Raw genomic sequence first — 21,235 nt, 5'->3', positions numbered from 1 at the left:
CGGTACTGGCAGAAGATGACGACCGAAGATGACGTCGAGGCATACCTGACCACGTTTGAACGGACGGCGGTGCGAGAAAAATGGCCGAAGGCACGATGGGCCGGCCTGATTGCCCCGTTTCTTTCCGGTGAGGCCCAAAAGGCTTATTATGACTTAGAACCTGAAGCTGTGCAGGACTTTGACAAACTGAAAGCCGAGATCTTGGCCCGGCTGGGAGTGACGACCGCTGTCCGTGCACAGAGAGTGCATCAATGGACTTATCAGCCGGATAAACCACCACGGTCCCAGATGTTCGACCTGATCCACGTGACGAAGAAGTGGCTACAACCCGAGGTGTTGAAAGCGCCAGAGATAATCCAGAGAGTCGTCATGGACAAGTACCTGAGAGCTCTACCGCCAGCCCTGAGGAAGTGGGTAAGCCATGGAAATCCTACGACGGCAGATCAACTGGTGGATCTGGTTGAACGTTACTCCGTGGCGGAAGGACTCCGAGACGACGCTTCCCCACCTCGTTCTTCATCATCTCCATGTGGAACCGGTAAGACTGTTCCAGGGAGTAGGGGAGATGGAAAAATCCCTAAGACAGTGGGGGAGGAAAACGGGACTGCCCGCACTGCGAGGCCGAGAGTAACGAACTATGGTCTAAGCAAGGGGCCCGTTAGGTGTTTCCGCTGCCAAGAGATGGGACATATTGCTGCGAACTGTCCGGTCACTACTGAACCCATGCAGTGCGACGTCACAGACTCTAAAAACCGCATGTCTATGGTTGCACGGGTAGTGAGTGTGAATGCCGGTCAAAAGGATGTGGAAAAACACTTGTGTGATTTAACTGTTGATGGCAAAAATGTGGTGGCATTGTTAGACTCGGGAAGTGTGGTGACTCTGGTGAAGGCCAGTCTGGTGTCAGCCCCGACTGGACCATCAGACAAATTTTCTGTAACGTGTGTGCATGGAGACACCTGTTCGTACCTCACCACGGTCATATGCATTACAACTTCCTATGGGTCTGTGCAACATAAAGTGGGACTCGTCCCGGCGTTATTGCATGATGTTATCCTGGGCCGGGATTTTCCCCACTTCTGGCAATTGTGGGAGAATCAGTTGATACCCCAGGGTAATAGTGTACATGATTCTTCTCCCAGGGCACGTGTGGGTCCCGAACCCCTGGAAGAGGTCTCCCCGGAAGACTCTGGGGAAGAGTCTGCGGGAAATGACCTGCAGTTCCCGTTTTCAGTTATGGCGGGTGATACGGAGGAGACCGGGGAAGAGGAGGAGGCCGACAGCCGTCCACCTCCCCGTTTGCCGGATTTAGAAGTTCAGAAAGATGACTTCCAAAGCGAGCAAATAAAGGATCCTACCCTTTCTCAGGCTAGGACAAATGTAAAAGTGATAAATGGGGTACCCGTAGAACCTGGCTCTAGGCTGGCATATCCTTACATGGTTCTGGAGAATGATTTACTCTATCAGATAGAGAAAAAGGGGGAAGATACGGTGCAACTATTAGTCGTGCCAAAACCCTACCGGCGGCAGGTGCTGGACCTGGCCCACGGACATGTGATGGGAGGTCACCTGGGAGTCCAGAAAACCACCGAAAGGATATTACACTGTTTTGTTTGGCCAGGCATGCATCACGATATTCGTGTATATTGTGAGTCTTGTCCTGACTGTCAAGCCTCTGCACCTAAGCCCCGGTTCTGTAGCCCTTTGGTACCCCTACCTATTATTGAAGTCCCGTTTGAGAGGATTGGGATGGATTTAGTTGGGCCCCTTCCACGGTCTGCACGTGGACACCAACATATCCTGGTCATCTTGGATTATGCCACTCGTTACCCGGAGGCCATCCCTTTGCGTAACACGGCCACCAAGACGATTGCCAAGGAACTGGTGCATGTGTTTAGTCGGGTCGGTATACCAAAACAGATACTCACCGACCAGGGGACCCCCTTTATGTCCAGGGTAATGAAGGAGCTCTGCCGATTGTTACAAATTGAACCGTTACGCACATCTGTGTATCACCCTCAAACAGACGGGTTGGTCGAATGGTTCAATAAAACTCTGAAGCAGATGCTGAGAAAGGTGATAGACAAGGATGGGAAGAACTGGGACTATTTACTTCCGTATTTGCTTTTTGCCATCAGGGAAGTACCCCAGTCTTCCACGGGATTCTCGCCTTTCGAGTTATTGTACGCCCGACGTCCTCGCGGACTGTTAGACGTTGCAAAGGAAACCTGGGAGGGTCAGGTCACTCCGTTTAAAACAGTGATAGATCACGTCACACAAATGCAGGACCGTATTGCGGCTGTTATGCCTATCGTCAAAGAACATATGTTACAGGCCCAAGGAGCCCAAAAAAGAATCTATGATAGGGGCGCCAAGATCCGTACGTTTGCACCCGGAGATAGGGTGTTGATCCTGGTCCCCACTGTGGACAGTAAGTTCCTGGCAAAGTGGCAGGGCCTAGAGTTGAGCGATACCGTCCGATACTTCAAAGTATCGTATCGGATGGTATCGGCCGATCTTTAAAAAAAGTATCGGTATCGCCGATTCCGATACCGGAAGTCCCATTCAAGTCTATGGGACTTCCGGTATCGGAATAAGAAAAACCCTTTCCTGCCCTTGTACAGCCTCTCTGGGGTCTGTACGGGCCTTTCGGGGGGCTGTGCCGGCCTGCCAGGGGGTCTGTGCAGGCTCCGGTGGTCTGTGCCGGCCTGCCGGTCGTCTGTGCAGGCTCCGGGGGGCTGTGCCGGCCTGCCGGGGGGCTGTGCCGGCCTGCCGGGGGGCTGTGCAGGCTCCGGGGGGGTGTGCCGGCCTGCCGGTGGTCTGTGCAGGCTCCGGGGGGCTGTGCCGGCCTGCCGGGGGGCTGTGCCGGCCTGCCGGGGGGCTGTGCAGGCTCCGGGGGTCTGTGCAGGCATCGTCCGATGGGACTACAAGTCCCATCGGGCGATGCCTGCTACCATGACAGTGATTGACACATTAGCCAATGATGGGACAGTAGTAGTCCCATCATCCGGCTAATGTGTTAAATGTAAAAAAAAAAATTACATGCTACATACATACAACATGCATACTACATACATGCTACATTCATACTACATACTACATACATGCTACATTCATACTACATAAATACTACATGCAACATACATACTACATATATACTACATGCATGCTACATACATACTGCATGCTACATACATACCACATATATACTACATACATACTACATGCATGCTACATGCTACATACATAACACATATATACTACATGCATGCTACATACATACTACATGCTACATACTACATATATACTACATGCATGCTACATACTACATGCTACATACATACTACATATATACTACATGCATGCTACATACATACTGCATGCTACATGCATGCTACATACATACTACATACATACTACATGCTACATACATACTACATATATACTACATACATACTACATACATACTACATGCATGCTACATGCATGCTACATACATACCACATACATAACACATATATACTACATGCATGCTACATACATACTACATGCTACATACATACCATATACATACTACATGCATGCTACATACATACTACATGCATGCTACATACATACTACATGCTACATACATACTACATATATACTACATGCATGCTACATACATACTACATGCATGCTACATACATACTACATGCTACATACATACCACATACATACTACATATATACTACATGCATGCTACATACATACTGCATGCTACATGCATGCTACATACATACTACATACATACTACATGCTACATACATACCACATATATACTACATACATACAATACATTCATACAATACATACATAGACATACAGTACATATAACATAGAGTAACATACTTACCAATACTTGTCACATTGTTCCCCGAAGCCATTGTCTTTTCCGGAATAAATATTAACATAACAAACCACAAAAATACTCACCCACGATCCGAAGCAGTCCACGAGTGTGTCCCACGACGATCTTGGGTAGAGAACTGCAGCATCAGCTGTTGCTGCCATTCTCTACGGGCTGCAGGAATCCAATGACGGAAGGTAGGTATCCTTCCGCACTGTATTCCTCCGCCACTTAAAAAAAAAAAAAGTCCCTAGTCTCACTTTATGCCATTGCTGTGTGGGAAATTCCCACGCAGCAATGGCATAAAGTGAGACTAGGGACTTTTTTTTTTTTAAGTGGCGGAGGAATACAGTGCGGAAGGATACCTACCTTCCGTCATTGGATTCCTGCAGCCCGTAGAGAACGGCAGCATCATCTGATGCTGCAGTTCTCTACCCAAGATCGTCGTGGGACACACTCGTGGACTGCTTCGGATCGTGGGTGAGTATTTTTGTGGTTTGTTATGTTAATATTTATTCCGGAAAAGACAATGGCTTCGGGGAACAATGTGACAAGTATTGGTAAGTATGTTACTCTATGTTATATGTACTGTATGTCTATGTATGTATTGTATGAATGTATTGTATGTATGTAGTATATATGTGGTATGTATGTAGCATGTAGTATGTATGTAGTATGTATGTAGCATGCATGTAGCATGTAGTATGTATGTAGCATGCATGTAGTATATATGTAGTATGTATGTAGCATGCATGTAGTATATATGTAGCATGTATGTAGTATGTATGTGGTATGTATGTAGCATGTAGTATGTATGTAGCATGCATGTAGTATATATGTAGTATGTATGTAGCATGTAGTATGTATGTAGTATGTATGTAGTATGTATGTGGTATGTATGTAGCATGTAGTATGTATGTAGCATGCATGTAGTATATATGTAGTATGTAGTATGTATGTAGTATGTATGTGGTATGTATGTAGCATGTAGTATGTATGTAGCATGCATGTAGTATGTATGTAGCATGCATGTAGTATGTATGTAGCATGCATGTAGTATGTATGTAGTATGTATGTAGCATGCAGTATGTATGTAGCATGTATGTAGTATGTATGTAGTATATATGTAGTATGTATGTAGCATGTAGTATGTATGTAGCATGCATGTAGTATATATGTAGTATGTATGTAGCATGCATGTAGTATGTATGTAGTATGTATGTAGTATGTATGTAGCATGCAGTATGTATGTAGCATGTATGTAGTATGTATGTAGTATATATGTAGTATGTATGTAGCATGCATGTAGTATGTATGTAGCATGTAGTATGTATGTAGCATGCATGTAGTATGTATGTAGCATGTATGTAGTATGTATGTAGTATATATGTAGTATGTATGTAGCATGTAGTATGTATGTAGCATGCATGTAGTATGTATGTAGTATTTTTTTTTTTTTTTTTTTTTTTTTTTTTAACATTTAACACATTAGCCGGATGATGGGACTACTACTGTCCCATCATTGGCTAATGTGTCAATCACTGTCATGGTAGCAGGCATCGCCCGATGGGACTTGTAGTCCCATCGGACGATGCTTGCACAGACCCCCGGACATCAGCACAGCCCCCCGGCAGGCCGGCACAGCCCCCCGGCAGGCCGGTACAGACCCCCACAGGGTGCACAGACCACCGGCAGGCCGGCACAGCCCCCCGGCAGGCCGGTACAGACCCCGGGCAGTCCACACAGCCCCCCGGCAGGCCGGCACAGCCCCCCGGCAGGCCGGCAGAGACCCCCGGAAGGCCCGAAATGACGGCGCATCATGATGCGCACACACCGCGCATCATGATGACGTCAGGCCGTCAATCAACTGAACTTCCGATTCCGATGCCGAATTCCGATATTGAAAAAATATCGGAAGTCGGTATCGGAATTCCGATACAGCAAGTATCGGCCGATACCCGATACTTGCGGTATCGGAATGCTCAACACTAGCAGGGCCCCTTTGAGATCAAGGAAAGAGTTGGTGAAGTAAACTACAAAGTATACCAGGCAGGTAAACGGAAACCGGAACAGATTTATCATGTAAATCTGATAAAGCCCTGGAAGGATCGGTCTGCCTTGTCAGCGGAGCTGGCCCGTCCCGTCTGCTCACATACCGTACCGGAGGTACGGGTTGCAGAGACTCTCTCGGAGCGGCAAAAGACTGAGGTCAGGCAGTTTTTACTTCACAACCAAAAGTTTTTCTCAGAAAAACCCGGGCATACTACGCTAATGAAACATGACATCGTAACGGAACCTGGTGTCACTGTTCACGTGAAACCCTACAGAATTCCGGAAGCGCGCTGTGAAGCCGTTTCCCGAGAAGTGAAGGCAATGTTAGAGTTAGGTGTCATTGAGGAATCGCACAGTGCTTGGTCCAGCCCGATTGTGTTAATTCCTAAACCGGACGGCACCATCCGGTTCTGCAATGACTTCAGGAAACTGAATGCGGTCTCAAAATTTGATGCCTACCCTATGCCCCGGGTCGACGAGTTAATAGATCGGTTAGGAAAAGCCCGGTATATTATGACCCTAGACCTAACAAAGGGGTATTGGCAGATCCCTCTGGTGGAGGCTGCCAGAGAAAAGACGGCATTTGCTACGCCGGAAGGTTTATTTCAGTATGTGTATATGCCATTTGGACTGCACGGGGCACCGGCGACCTTCCAGAGACTGATGGATCGAGTCTTGAGGCCACATAGGCGGTACGCTTCGGCCTATTTGGACGACATTGTCATTTACAGCTTGGACTGGGAGACTCATCTCCAGAAAGTACAAGCTGTGATTGACGACCTGTGGGAGGCAGGTCTAACCGCAAACCCAAAGAAATGTCACGTCGGGCTAGAAGAAGCCCGGTATTTGGGGTATGTAATTGGGAGGGGTGTTGTTAAACCCCAGGTTGATAAGATTCAGGCGGTTCAGGACTGGCCACAACCTGTCAACAAGAAGCAGGTGCAAGCCTTCCTGGGGATCGCCGGCTATTATCGCCGGTTCATACCCAATTTTGCAGCCATCGCTACCCCCCTGACGGATCTTACAAAAGGGAAAGACTCCGTCATGATTAAATGGAGTTTAGCGGCTGAAGAAGCCTTCCATAGCCTAAAACTAGCACTTTGCTCTCAGCCCGTACTGGTGACTCCGGACTTCCGCAGCGAGTTTGTGGTACAAACGGATGCCTCTGATACCGGTATCAGGGCCGTACTCTCACAAGTGAGGGACGGAGTGGAACACCCAGTCCTCTATCTCAGCATCAAGCTGAATAAACACGAGCAAAGGCATGCAGTCGTAGAAAAAGAGTGCCTCGCCATTAAGTGGGCTCTAGAGGCCCTCAAATATTACCTGGTGGGCCGAAAGTTCAGGCTGATCACGGACCATGCCCCTCTCAAGTGGATGCACTTGAACAAGGAACGGAATAGCCGGGTGACCCGGTGGTTCCTTGCCCTGCAGGCCTACACTTTTACGGTGGAGCACCGCCCAGGGGTACAGATGGGAAATGCAGATGCCCTGTCCCGAGTGCACTGTTTGGCGGGTGTCATTGCTCGACCGGAGAGGTCTGAGCAGAGGGGGGGATATGTGAGAATCATGTGGGAATAGTGGATGAGGGCAGGTATATCTCGCCCAGATTCCTTTCCTATGTGGCCTAGTCTGGTCAGTATCGCACCTGCTTACTAATGGATAATGGGAGGTGGATATAAAAGGATGCCAGGTGGTTGTGTGAGTGTCTCAGTCTGGGAACACAGAGAGCCTGTCTGTGTGAGAGACACACGTGAGTGGAAGCAGTGCCCACTGCAACTGTGGTTTGGCTGAACGGGAGAAGCCCGCCAGTTGGTAGTTAGGTTGTCCATTGTTTAGTTAGTGCCGGACAGGCAAGGATTTGTTTTATGTTTTATTTCCTTTTGCATTGCTTTCACCGTTAATAAACCTGACCCAGGGTCAGTTACACCCGAATTCCAGCTCAGCGCCTGAGTTTTATGCTGAACGCACGTGACCTTTGACCCCAGCAAAGGCGATCCCGGAGTGTTTTATCACAGCGCATATTCATGAGTTTAATGAGCGGTACCATGTGACCTGTGAAGGCAGGAAGGGAGACAATGGAGAAGCGAGGGGGCTGCAGAGAGTGCTAGGACGGGTGAGTATGATCTCTGACACCCCCGCCCCCACTGACCCCCAGGTATATGACTCATGTATAAGCCGAGATGGGGACTTTCAGCCCAAAAAAATGGGCTGAAAATCTCGGCTTATAAACGAGTATATACGTTATTTCTCCCAGAAATTTTTTGCAATTGCACGCTTTGTTATAGACATGTTTATTTTCTTTGTGTGTATTGGAACAACACAAAAAAAATATGAAAAACGGCAAATTGGACATAATTTCACACAAAGACCCAAAAATGGGCAGGACAAAATTGTTGACACATTCAACTTAATATTTGGTTGCACACCCTTATAACTGCAAACAATCACTTCCTATAGCCATTGACAAGCTTCTCATCTGCAATTTTGAACCACTCTTCTTTTGCAATCTGCTCCAGATCTCTCATATTTGAAGGGTGCCTTCTACCAACAGAAATTGTAAGATCTCTCCACAGGTGCTTAATAGGATTTAGACTTATTGTAGCTTATTGCTTTTCATAGCTCTCCAGAGCTCTGTTTCCATACATTTCTGGGTGCTTCTTCAAGTATGCTTAGGGTCATTGTCCTGCTGGAAGACCCATGACAAAGGATTCACACCCATTTTTCTGACACTAAGCACTACATTGCAATCCAAAAATCCTTTGGTAATCTTCAGATATCATGATGCCTTGCACACAGTCAAGTCACCTAGTGCGAAAGGCTGCAGAACAGCCCCAAAACCTCTTTCAACCTCCACCATATTTGATTGTAGGTACTGTGTTTTTTTCTTTGTAGACCTCATTCCGTTTTCAGTAAACAGTTAAATGATGGGCTTTACCGAAAGGGCTCATCTGTCCACAAGACCCTTTCCCAGAAGGATTTGGGCTTACTTACGTACATTTTGGAAAACTACAGTCTAGTTTTGTGATGTTTCTGTGTCAACATTGGGGTCCTCTTGAGTCTCCTGCCATAGCAGGTGCCAACAATTTTGACCGGACAATTTTTGTGATTATGTGTGAAATTATGTCTAATTTGCCTTTTTTTCTGTTTTTTTGTGTTCTTCCAATATACACAAATGAAATAAACATGTATAACAAAACATAAGTAATTGCAATTATTTTCTGGGAGAAGTACTTCATTTTCTGGAACAATTTCAAGGGTGCCAACACTTTTGGCCATGACTGTATATAGTTACTGATATAATGTAGAATACAACAGACTAACTATATGTACAGGACAGATAGTAAAACCACACAAAATCTTAATACCACTAATTAAAATGATTCCTAAACATTTATTGTCCAGCCACGATACTGTGACAGTATCTGCTTACTTCTAAAGAGGGATATGTTGTTACTAAATATTTTTGCACACTTATGGTTATCATTTATCCAGCTTCTATGATTCTTTCAGATGGGCACAAGAGATGTTAAGATGTTTTTCTTTATGGACCTGTGTCAATCAATGCATAAATACCAGTGTAAAGTCAATGGGTGTATATGCTTGTAACTAGTTAATGAGTATGTGAAATTGTGTTTTAATACAGGTTCCATAAAATGGCATGAGGAAGTTTACTGAGAACATATTTCATAATTCTGAGGGAGTTATGTAAATGTAAAAAGCCTAGAAGAGCACAGGATTATATAAGGGGTACTCTTTTTTTCCACAAGCTTGACACAATATTCTTAAAAAGACTTTCCATTACTTTAACATTAAGGACCTATCCTTAGGATAGGTCATCGATGTTTGATCGGTGGGGGTGCGCAACCTGGCATTCCAATGATCAGCAGTTCTAGATGCTGGCGGCGACCACACTGCACAGTTACAGAGCAGCTTCATCTACTGAGTGTGGCCAGGTTTGGGAACTACACATCCGCCTTTTATTGATTTGAATAGGGGGAGGATGTGCCATGACCACTATCCACAGCTACTATCAGCAGACGAAGCAGATCTGTAGCTGAACAGTTTCGGCTGAGGCTGGCACCTAGAGCAGCTGATCGGAAGGGTGCTGGGTGTCACACACCCCACCAATCGGAGATTGATTAAGGATAGATCATCAATGCCAAAGTAGTGGACAACCTGTTTAAGGGTTGCAGAACTTGCTACTACCATTAATTCTGACCAGTGTTCCACCAGGCTTGTTTCACATGATTACCATGTGTGAAGTTGCTCAAATGCAGCAACATTTATATAAGTTTCCATACAGAAACTAATTTTATACTCATTATAAATTATTTGCTGACCTAACACTTGCTGTTATTTCCTTTGCTTCCTTTGCTTACACTTTAAAAAGTAAAATAATGTGTCATACAAATATGTAATTTTAGTCCCTTATAATATTGTTCTTTATCAGTGACAAAACCAGTCTAGCTTCCAACATAGTGGGCATTCTTTAGATTCTTGTTAAAAAGTGTTAAAAAGTGTTTGCCCATTCCTGATTTCCTACTATTTTGCATGTTGGTCACACTTACACATTTCAGATCACCAAACAAATGTAAATATTAGACAAAGATAACACAAGTAAACACAAAATGCAGCTATTAAATGAAGGTCTTTATTATTAGGGAAAAAAGAAATCCAAACCTACAGGGCCCTGTGTGAAAAAGTGATTGCCCTTAAACTGGTTGGGCCACCCTTAGGCCTGTTTCACACTTCAGTTTTTTCTGTCAATCTTAATCCGCCAAAATAGCGGAATACGGATCTGCAGGCGGACTGACAGAAATGGGGGACAGCGGATCGGCGGATGTATGGATCCGCCGATGGTAAAAATTTAAAGGAACCGCGGCAGGAAAAAAAAAATTAATACCGGTCATCTCGCGGGATGGGGCTGGAGATCGCGCGATCAGAGATGTGGGGCTGGAGATCGCGCGATCAGAGATGTGGGACTGGAGATCGCGCGGTCATCGCGCGGGATGGGGCTGGAGATCGCTTGATCCGAGATGTGGGGCTGGAGATCCCATCGCGCGAGAGGAATGGAGGTTGCGGGTAAGGAGAGAGAGAGAATTTTCAACCAGTAGCGACACTTGATTCGGGGTTAAAAGGCAAAAATGCGGATCCGGACTGCAAAAAAACGTTGCATGGTCCGTTCGGTGATCTCTGCGGACGCCAAAATTTTGGCGGATCCGCAGAAATACGGATGCAACGGACAGTCATCAGTCAAAATCCGCCAATAATGAAAGTCAATGAGGAAAAAAACAGATCCGCAAGGAAAATTGGCGGATCCGTTTTTTTCACAAAACGGCGGATCTTGACTGATTGTGAAAAACTGATGTGTGAAACAGGCCTAAGCAACAACCACTGCAATCAAGCATTTGCGTTAACCGGCAATGAGTCTTTTACAACACTGTGGAGGAATTTTGATGCACTCATCTTTGCAGAATTGTGACAGTGGCTCCTACAATTACCCATTTCAGGTTCCATGTACAAATTGTATGGAAGCATTTTCATGGGTTAGTAGATTGTGGTATAGGATTTAGAGTGTGCAACAGAGGGTACAAACCAGGTAAGACCTGCTACGGTAAGAGCATTAGATGCATTTATAATGGAACAGTTTGAAAATCTACAAAAATGAAGATCTTCCATTAAGGCTACTAAATAATAACGTCCACATTGAGCTTGTGCTACAGGTCATGAACACAGGCTATATTGTTGCTGTTATAAAATGCAAGTATCCATAATACCAAATAATTAACGATTCAAATAATTTTTATTTATAGGGACTGTACAGGTTTAGAAAAACCTAGCCAGTTTTTCCAAAAAGAGCACAACACCTATCTGAAGGCTGTGTGCGATTATAACCAGCAGTGCTCATAAAGTTAGTGTCCCAAACCAACCACGTCTGCATTTACCAGCTTCCCTCTGTGTAACATTAGCACTATAAACATCATTAATAACAGGATCGCTGGCATCTTACATTTCTGAAGCATGTATGAGGTGCTGCCTCCGCTCCACACTGTTTCTGGTAATCCGCCCAGTCAAAGTCCTGCTCCGGATAACCTGATTTCACAAAATATGAGGAAATGCTTACAACATAATGCAGGACTGGTGCATTGGTCCTTAAAAGAAGGCTATGTACAGCATGTCACATTTGGACATGTACAAATATTCATATTTAACGATTAATACAATGGTTTTCCTTTTAATTCTGTGTACAAGTGATGACACGGATGAAAACTAGTGTAAACATCATTAAAATCAATAACGGCAAAAAAAAAAAATAGAAAATGCACATAAATCTATTGAATTCAACCAATTGTTTTCCTGCAATATCAATGTTGAGAAAGTCAAAACAGAGTTCCTAATAGAAAAATGCAAATGTATTGACATAAAAAGGGGAAATCTTTCCTAACATCCATTTCTTGGATTGATTTCCCATATAAACAGACATTATGGTCCAGACCACTTTTACATTCATTTAAAGGGGTTGTCTGGTCCAAAACAATAAGTCTGCAGTAACTCTGTTTGACTGCAGACTTATGAATCCACCCAGTGCATGCACTGTGAAGTGCGGGGATTCGTCAGTTTCTGTATATGCGCAGGGTGTGTATGACTTATACATACTCCCAGCCAGGTCCGTCCAGTGGGTGTGGCCTAGCTTCGTACACTTGTGTGTGGAAGCGAGGCCACATCCACTGACCGGGGGGGCTATGTATAACTCATACATACCCTCCATTTCCAGCTCAGGAACTGGCGAATTCCTGAAGTGCACAGTATGTGCGCTGGGTGGATTCATAAGTCTGCAGTCACACTTATCGATTTGGACCAGACAGCCCCTTTAGCATATTAGTCATCTTTACATCTCCAAGTTTCATGTGCTGATCGTCACATTATCAGATTGTACCTTGCATAGGGGCAACAACAACATTTTTTTTTTTTTCATGGACACTGACTTTACTGTAAAGTATTGAGCATCTTCCTCGGAGGAATAGACATTTTATTTAGTTTTAATTCTTGGCGTCTTTGAAAGCCTGAAGTGTTTAAAAGGCAATTAAAACCCTGAACTTATGAAGTCAATTTCCTACACAAATTAATAGAATCATAATTTTGATCATTTTGCATTTAAATATTTTTATTAAAGTTTTTATAAAACTGGGAGGTGGATAGGGAGGGGGAACAAGAAAAAGGAAGGGGGAAAGGGTGAATGAACATAGGAAGGGTAAGGGTCATAAAAAATAAAGAACCCTTGTAACAAAGCATACATTAATAAGTATACAAAATACTAATGTCAATAAGAGGCACAATAATGCTGAACCTTTAAGGAAGAGATGCAAGAAGGCGGTCTAGTCCAATCACTTAAGGAGGTACATGAGAGAATTTTAAACTCGTCAACAACATTTTGACATAATATTCTACTCCTTTAGACAACGTTCACACGTTCGGTATTTGGTCAGTATTTTACATAAGTATTTGTAAGCCAAAATACTGAATATGTGAAAGTGGCCTTGGGCTAAGTTCTCACGATCAGTGACTTTTTGATTTTGCAGATTTTCTGGAAAATTTCTGAAAATTTAGGTTACTTGTATTTTTTCATTGCGTTTTTAGTGCGCTTTTATTCTGTTTTTTGTGGCTTTTTGATGTGTTCTGACTTAAATAAAATGGCTTTGATGTAATTTTATTGATACAGTCATGTGTGGATCACATGTGGTTTTAGTGCATTTCCATGGCGCATATGCTATTTTTTACTTCTCATTCAATTCTATGTAGAAAATCTGCACATAAAACAAACATTTCCCGAGTGAGAAATTGACATGTTGATTTAAAAAATGGTCAATTTATGCAGCATAAAAAGCAGAATACACTGGCCATGAGATTTCTGTAAATCCCATCCACTTTGTTGGAACAGTAAGATGCAGCATTTTTTGTGCAATGAAAAAACAGCATCAAAAATGCAGCAACTACTCATTGTGGAAACTCAGCCTTAAAGTGCTTTTGTGACATTTTTATACCACTGTATTACAGACCTTTTGGAGGTGTGAGATTCACCCCATTTATAAGACACCATTGTATCGGCAGAAGGCCCAGGGAATCGGCGTGACAAAGCATCGGCAAGTTTCTTGCTTCAGGTCTCAGATCATCAATAGTTACTAGGAAGTATACGTTGTTAAAAACCTGCAATATACAGCCAGATGGATTGTATTAGTAAATGAGGCTCACTCGGACAGTGGTGCTATCTGCTTTATCATTGCTGACCAGCATTTTATAGACCTCAACAAATTATGGAATTGGGAAAAAGATCTATAAAAATTGTAAAGATGAACTGAGTAGTGGGTAGCATGTGTGTATGGAATAAAGCTACAAAATGAAGAATATACACCTAGAAAATATCAATTAACAAGTAGGCAAGACTGTTTGTTGTTAGATTGAGAAGATGCTGAATTTTGTTGATATTTATACTATTATTGCACAATGCTCGATTAAAAAAAGTTATTCCTGGACTACATTTATAATACATGGATATAGCCTTAATATGGCTCCATAAAAATACTGAGTTGAGAGCAGCCATAAGAGCTCTGCGTACCTCACAAGCTACAGACTAATACAATTTTTTTTTTGCAGGATTCTATACAAGTGACACAATTTGTGGCAAACTCCATAGGATAACAAGAATGTCTTCTACATAAGAATCCCCCCATGTAGCAGCATAGCACGGAGCACCATGTAAGCGTCTACACTGATTTAAGATGCAGAATTTAATATCACTGCATAATATCCAAAGTTGTAAAAAGCCAGTAAACAAATAGCTTCTCCATTAATTAAACACTATTAATTCCAATCCTCCAATGCTAAAGACTTACAAATAATTCCAGTGTTTGCTCATAATAAACACTGTGATTTCCTCAACTCATGAAGACAATATGTGCTAATGCATCCGACTAGGAGGACGGTGTTTATAGGGTTAATAATAATAATTTTATTTCCATAGCGCCAACATATTCCACAGCACTTTACATTATAGATGGGACTTCTACAGACAATAGACATTACAGCAATAAACATATAGATCAAAACAGATACCAAGAGGAATGAGGACCCTGCTCGCAAGCTTACAATCTATAAGGGAAAAGGAGAGACACAAAAGGTGGATGGTAACAATTGTTTTTATTGTTTTTATTGTTTGGACCATCCCTAGTGTAAGAATCAGGGGTTCCTGTTGCTGCATGAACCAGTTAACAGTCTAAATATGTAACAGTACAGACACAGAGGGCTATTAAATGCAAAAAGCATGTGAGAACATGATGCGAGGAACCTGGATATGGTAAAAAAATTTGAAATGAGTCTCACAGGAATATTTAGGTTAGTGCATTGAGGCAATAGGCCAGTCTGAACAATTGCGTTTTTAAGGCACACTTAAAACTGTGAGGATTGGGGATTAATCGTATTAATCTGGGTAGTGCATTCCAAAGAATCGTCGCGGCACATGAAAACTCTTGGAGACGGGAGTGGGAGGTTCTGATTAATGAGGATGTTAACCTCAGGTCATTAGCAGAACGGAGGGCACGAGTATGGTGGTTTGCTGAGACGAGGGAGGAGATGTAGGGTGGTGCTGAGCCATGGAGAGCTTTGTGGGTGAGGGTAATAAATTTTTACTGAATTCTGGAGTGGATGTGTAGCCAGTGTAAGGCCTGGCATAAGGTAGAGGCATTGGTAGAGTGATTGGTGAGGAATATGATCTTGGCTGCAGAATTCAGGACGGATTGGAGAGGGGAGAGTTTCGTAAGAGTGAGACCGATTAGTAGAGAATTAAAATAGTTCAGACGAGAATGAATAAGAGCAACAGTAAGAGTTTTTGCAGAGTCGAAAGTAAGAAAGGGTCGAATTCTAGAAATGTATTTGAGATGCAGATAACAAGAGCGAGCCAGTGATTGGATGTGGGGGGTGAATGAAAGCTCGGAATCAAGTATGACCCCAAGACAGCGGGCATATTGCTGGGGAGTAATGGTGGAACCACACATGGAAATGCCAATGTGGGGCAAAGGTAGGTTAGTAGAGGGAGGAAACACGAGGAGTTCAGTTTTTGACAGGTTCAGTTTCAGATAGAGGGAGGACATGATGGTAGAGACAGCGGTAAGACAATCACTGGTGTTTTACAAAAAGGCAGGCGTGATATCAGGAGAAGAAGTGTATAATTGTATCCAGGATTTTATTTTAGTATAGGATTACAAACCAGCAGGCTGACTACCCGTCTGTTCTGCCCAGTGGTGGCACAGAGATGGCATTGACCACTCCTGTCGGCGATTCAGCTGCTCAACGTCAACAGAAGAGCAGTTTCTTTTCTGCCCTGCTCTTTTGATGGAGCATGACTGTCAGGCCACATTCAGTGTTTGGTCAGTAGTTTACCTCAGTATTTAAAAGCCAAAATCAGGTGAGGAACAAGAAGAAGAAAAGTATAATAGAAACATGTCACCGCTTCTGTATTTATCACCTGCTCCTGGTTTTGGCTTACACATAGTGATGTAAAATACTAACCAAATATTGAACGTGTGAATGTGGCCTTAAGCAACAGGAAGCCGGCTGTCAATTAGCATGAAGTCGACAATCACGTTCCATCAACAGAGCAGAGCAGAAAAGATTCACTGCTCAGTCAACGTGATATCAGGGGAAGCCACTGAATTTCCGACAGGAGCAGTTAGAGATCGGCACTGGGCACAATAGGCAGGTAGGTAGCACTAAAAATAGTCTTGGATAAACTCTTTAAATGGTGAATTCAAGGCTAACTGCAGCTTTCTCCAGGAGCATCAGAAATTCGTAAGAATAAATTTACATTGTAAATTTCAGCATGTTTGTAAATATTGAGACGTCCTTATGATTGCTCTGTAGTAACAAGGCTGGACTGAGATTGTTATTATTATTATTTATTTATATAGCGCCATTAATTCCATGGTGCTGTACATGGGAAGGGGGGGGTTACATACATACTGATTCCGTATAATCACTTTAGTCATTATTAACCAAGAATGTTACTCACCTTACAGATAGTTGCAGGACGAATATGAGAGGGCTCAGTTGGGTCTACGGCCTCCACCTTCATCCCAGCACTGAATGAATGGGGCCTTAGGTCAGCATGATCCTTCATAAAGGAAGATCATATTAATAAACAGTATCATCTGCAGCCTTTCAGTATTCCTTCACAGTGGACATCCAAGAGACACAATACTGACATTGTAAAAATGTAACAAGTCTGTCAAGTGAATATGCATCTTTTCATTTTCTGTGGAGCAATTTAGTAGTTAAGAAGGGGTTTTCCCATAATGGATAACCCTTTTAAACAGTTGAGATTGGAGACATGGGTCACTATTTGCACTATTTAAATGTATTTTGATGATATACAACAAAAAATTATATTATGGTACAGTATTAGTCAATAAAACAATGTACCACATTTTTTGGGTAATAAGACGCACTTCCCCCCCCCCCAAATTTGGAGGGAAAAGGGTGGAGCGTCTTATAATGCATATATACCTTACAGGTACCGTTGCTGCCGGCGGCAGACTGGGATGAGGGGGAGTCCAGCAGTGCTGTGGGTGCTCAGCGGTGCTACAGGGTTCTCTGATGCTGACGCAGGGGTCTCCATTGCTGCGGGGGGGCTTTGCTGACATTTTGTGAAAGAACAGAACTACCGCAGTTCCATGGTTTCCTGTGTGGTGGACTCTGGGAAAATGGCCGCCGGGGGTGGCATATGCACAGAATGAGATCTTGGCACCAAGATCTCGGGAGATGAGATCTCAGTGCTGAAATCTCATCTCCCAAGATCTTGGTGCCAAGATCTCTATCTGCGCATGCGCCACCCCCAGCGGCCATTTTCCCAGAGTCCACCACACAAGAAACCATGGAACTGCCGGATCTCTGGCCTTGCATAAAATATCAGCAGAGCCCTGGCAGCACCAGAGACACCTGCAGCAGCACCGGACACTACCGTAGCACCGCCGGGCACCCGCAGCACCAGAGTCACCGGTAGCAGCACCACCGGAAACACCCGCAGCAGCACCGGGCAGCAGCATCGGACATCCAAAGCAATGCTGGACACCTGCAGCAGCACCGGACACCCGCAGTAGCACCAGACACCCGCAGCAGCAGACACCAGCAGCATCACGCCGCACATCGGAACACCCCCTAATCCCAGCCTGCAGCATCACCCCACTCCTGCCTCATACAGCAGCGACCCTGGGACCCCACTTCACCGCAGACACCACCCCCGGTAAGCAATAAGACGCATGGATTATAAGCACCACCATTTTGTTAAAAAAAAATTATTTTTCTCCTCAAAATTTGGGGTGCATCTTATAATCCAAAAAATATGGTACATACTTTAATAATGAAAAAAGATGTATTCTAGGAGTGATACTTTTACTGGCTAACTGGAAAAAAAATCTGGCTAGTCAATAAAGGTATAACTCTTAGAATACTTTTGTCTTTTTTGGAAGTAAAAGTATTTAAATTAAATGTACATATTTAAAAAAAAAAATCATCTTACAGTCTTGTAACCCAATATCTTACCTTGAAAACTTCGAGTGGGAGTGGACTTCTTGCAGCATCTACTAGCGACTTTTCAAGAGCACTTTTCCATTCAGACATGCTCTTGAGTGGACAAAGATCTAGAATATTACAAATATATGAATATCAAGAATACACCTTAAATAATAAGTGCTGAGCTAGTGTAGTGTTGATCATGCTTAATTATAAATGCTTTTAGCTAATTAATTCATATTTCTAGGTATTATTTAAGAAAGCGTTGCTTCACAATGACTGCTCACTTTAGATGGAAGCCAGTGAAAAAAATGAAGTGTTTGTCACCGCTGTCTCATGTAAAATTACCATAAGTCTTCCTCTGTTCAACAGCTGAAACACACTGCTTTATTGGTCAGATTAAAACCACAAATTCAATTAGTTGCATCGTTATTAAGTTTTATATGAACAAACACGTTTTCAATTCTATACCAGGATCTTAATGAGAGTATAGACGTATGGTTTACACGAGACTATATGACAAACACTTCAGTTTTTTCATGGCTTTCCATAAAGACAAATGATTCTGTTGATGGTCCAGCAAGGAGATGGTAGTAGTCCCATTAATGGTATGTTCTATGACACCCTTCACAAGGTGAGCATGTTGGAAATAAAATAATCAAAATATAACCCTTTAAAACAAATGTAAGATATTTGAAGATTTTTACTGATATGTATTCCAATCTACGATGACCACAGAGAATATTTATGTAAAATGCAACATAATGTCACCAGAATTAGATTTATGGTGCTATTTCCCAAAAGTAAAGACGGTTAGGTATCTTGATATCTGCCCAGACATTGCAATTGAGAAATTCAGCCCAGCATATTGCCCTGGATTATTTTTAAAGCAACTTCACAAAACTATTTTAGAAGAATTACTAGGAAATCAACTGGCTGAAAATCTACAAACTTTGATGTGTATTCATTTGAAGCAGTAGTCGGACTAGATGACCTACTAACCAGTGGTAGCCTAAATGTTCAGCCATCTACAGTATAATGGAATGAGTATATACAAAGATGACCTGTTTCCTGACCTAAACCACTAACAGCAGACCACTGGTTTCTGACAAAACATAGGAACAAAATTTACACCATAAAAAGTCGATCAGCTACGTTATGTGTTTTGTTTTTGGGTCAATTGTAGGAAACTACTGAGTATGGAGGATTTATTTAAGAACAATCAGACAAATTAGGACAACAATACTGCTTGAATACAAACTGTTAAAAATGTAAATTCACATGTAATACCTAAGGCTAGTTTCACACTAGCGTTCGTGGGCGCAGCACAGGGCCGCTGCTAAGCCCAACCCCCAGCCCCGCCCCCTCCGGTCAGTTCCTCCTCTGATTGCATGAGGCTGCATGCGATCAGCGTATCCTATATTTAGCGTTGGATACGCTGATCGTGCACTGGTCTGATTTTGCTGGCGCTGCGCCCCAAGCACAAAAATGCAACACAGCGCGTATCCAATGCTAAATATAGGATACGCTGATCGCATGCAGCCTCATGCGATCAGAGAAGGAACTGACCGAAGGGTGCGCGGCCAGGGGCAGGGCTGAGCTGCACTGCGCCCACGAACGCTAGTGTGAAAGTAGCCTAAGACAATTAAATTGTGGTTGTCCCTCCTTAGGGTACAAGTGTGCAGTCCACCTATACATTGTGTACCTTGAGTATTCTCCGATGCCATCGCTGTGAGCAGGCGGTCTTGTTACCACAAATATGCTATTTGCATGCTTCCGGCCACATTCTGACTAGACACATTCGGCCTCGCTCAATAAACTTGCATGTGACCGCATGTATGCAAATCACATACTTGCGGTCATGCACGTACTGTGAGGATTCACAAGTCTGCAGGAACATATAGTGACTGTATGCTTGAACCCTAATACCAGACAACCACGTGGCTAATATGCTCAGTACATCTTATATTACATAATTCAAATCTCTAAATGTAATTATACTTCCACAGGTATTTCAGGTGACAGTCACGAAAGCATTCTCTCTGTATTCACAGTTATTTAATATACTAGAAAACTTTTTAATGCGCTAGTATGCATGTTCATAGGTTTAGAGTGACTTTAGAGACTACATTGGCTAGACCAGAAAGCAGTGGTTTATGGATAGGTGTATGAAGGTCCTACAGACAAGATTTATACCCATGCATGTAATGCAGTGGAAGTTTGCTTTAGACCAGAAAGCAGTGGTTTATGGATATGTGTATGAAGGTCCTACAAACTTATACCCATGCATGTAATACAGTGGATGTTTGTTTTACACCATAGCAACAGCAACTTGTTAAGACTTACCTAAAGGTGGTTCCATTCTGCATTGATTTTCTTGACACCAACCAACAGGTCGAAGTCTACAGTCCAAGTAAAACAACCACTGATCACAAGAATCGGATTCTTCCAAGCCAACGTAGCGCAATCGTAATCTTCCTCCAACATTTTCTAACACGCTTACGCTCCAGTACTGGAATGGATTCTGTAAGTCTTGAAGCTCTATGAGTGAATCAACTGTAATGAGGTCTACAGGAGCTTTTCCACGAAGAGGCTATGGAAAGAAAAAGAAATTGCGGTTTCAATATAAAAATTCCCAACATACTGTATATGTAAAATAGTACAGTAATATATAGCAGGGGCAGACAGAGATGGGAAAGGACCACAGTGAGAAAATAGTATGTGGGTCCT

At 43.2% G+C, this 21,235-nt stretch overlaps 1 protein-coding gene across 3 annotated transcripts in view; it reads right to left on the bottom strand.

Annotated features, from left to right (window-relative positions):
- SFMBT2 (Scm like with four mbt domains 2) overlaps positions 1-21,235 on the bottom strand; it is a 371,940-nt gene that overhangs the window by 118,528 nt on the left and 232,177 nt on the right. For all 3 annotated transcript variants that reach the window (XM_073589037.1, XM_073589038.1, XM_073589039.1), the window contains 5 exons: positions 20,852-21,098; positions 18,536-18,633; positions 17,007-17,108; positions 14,002-14,149; positions 11,955-12,037 (listed from right to left, as the gene is read on the bottom strand). In XM_073589037.1, coding sequence (XP_073445138.1) covers positions 11,955-12,037; positions 14,002-14,149; positions 17,007-17,108; positions 18,536-18,633; positions 20,852-21,098 — 678 coding nt within the window. The remainder of the gene's footprint in view (positions 1-11,954; positions 12,038-14,001; positions 14,150-17,006; positions 17,109-18,535; positions 18,634-20,851; positions 21,099-21,235) is intronic.

This window comes from Dendrobates tinctorius, unplaced genomic scaffold (assembly GCF_039654945.1).
Source record: "Dendrobates tinctorius isolate UK_male_01 unplaced genomic scaffold, ASM3965494v1 ptg000105l, whole genome shotgun sequence".
In the NCBI taxonomy this organism is placed as follows: Eukaryota; Metazoa; Chordata; class Amphibia; order Anura; family Dendrobatidae; genus Dendrobates; species Dendrobates tinctorius.
This window is presented reverse-complemented; position numbering and strand designations above follow the sequence as displayed.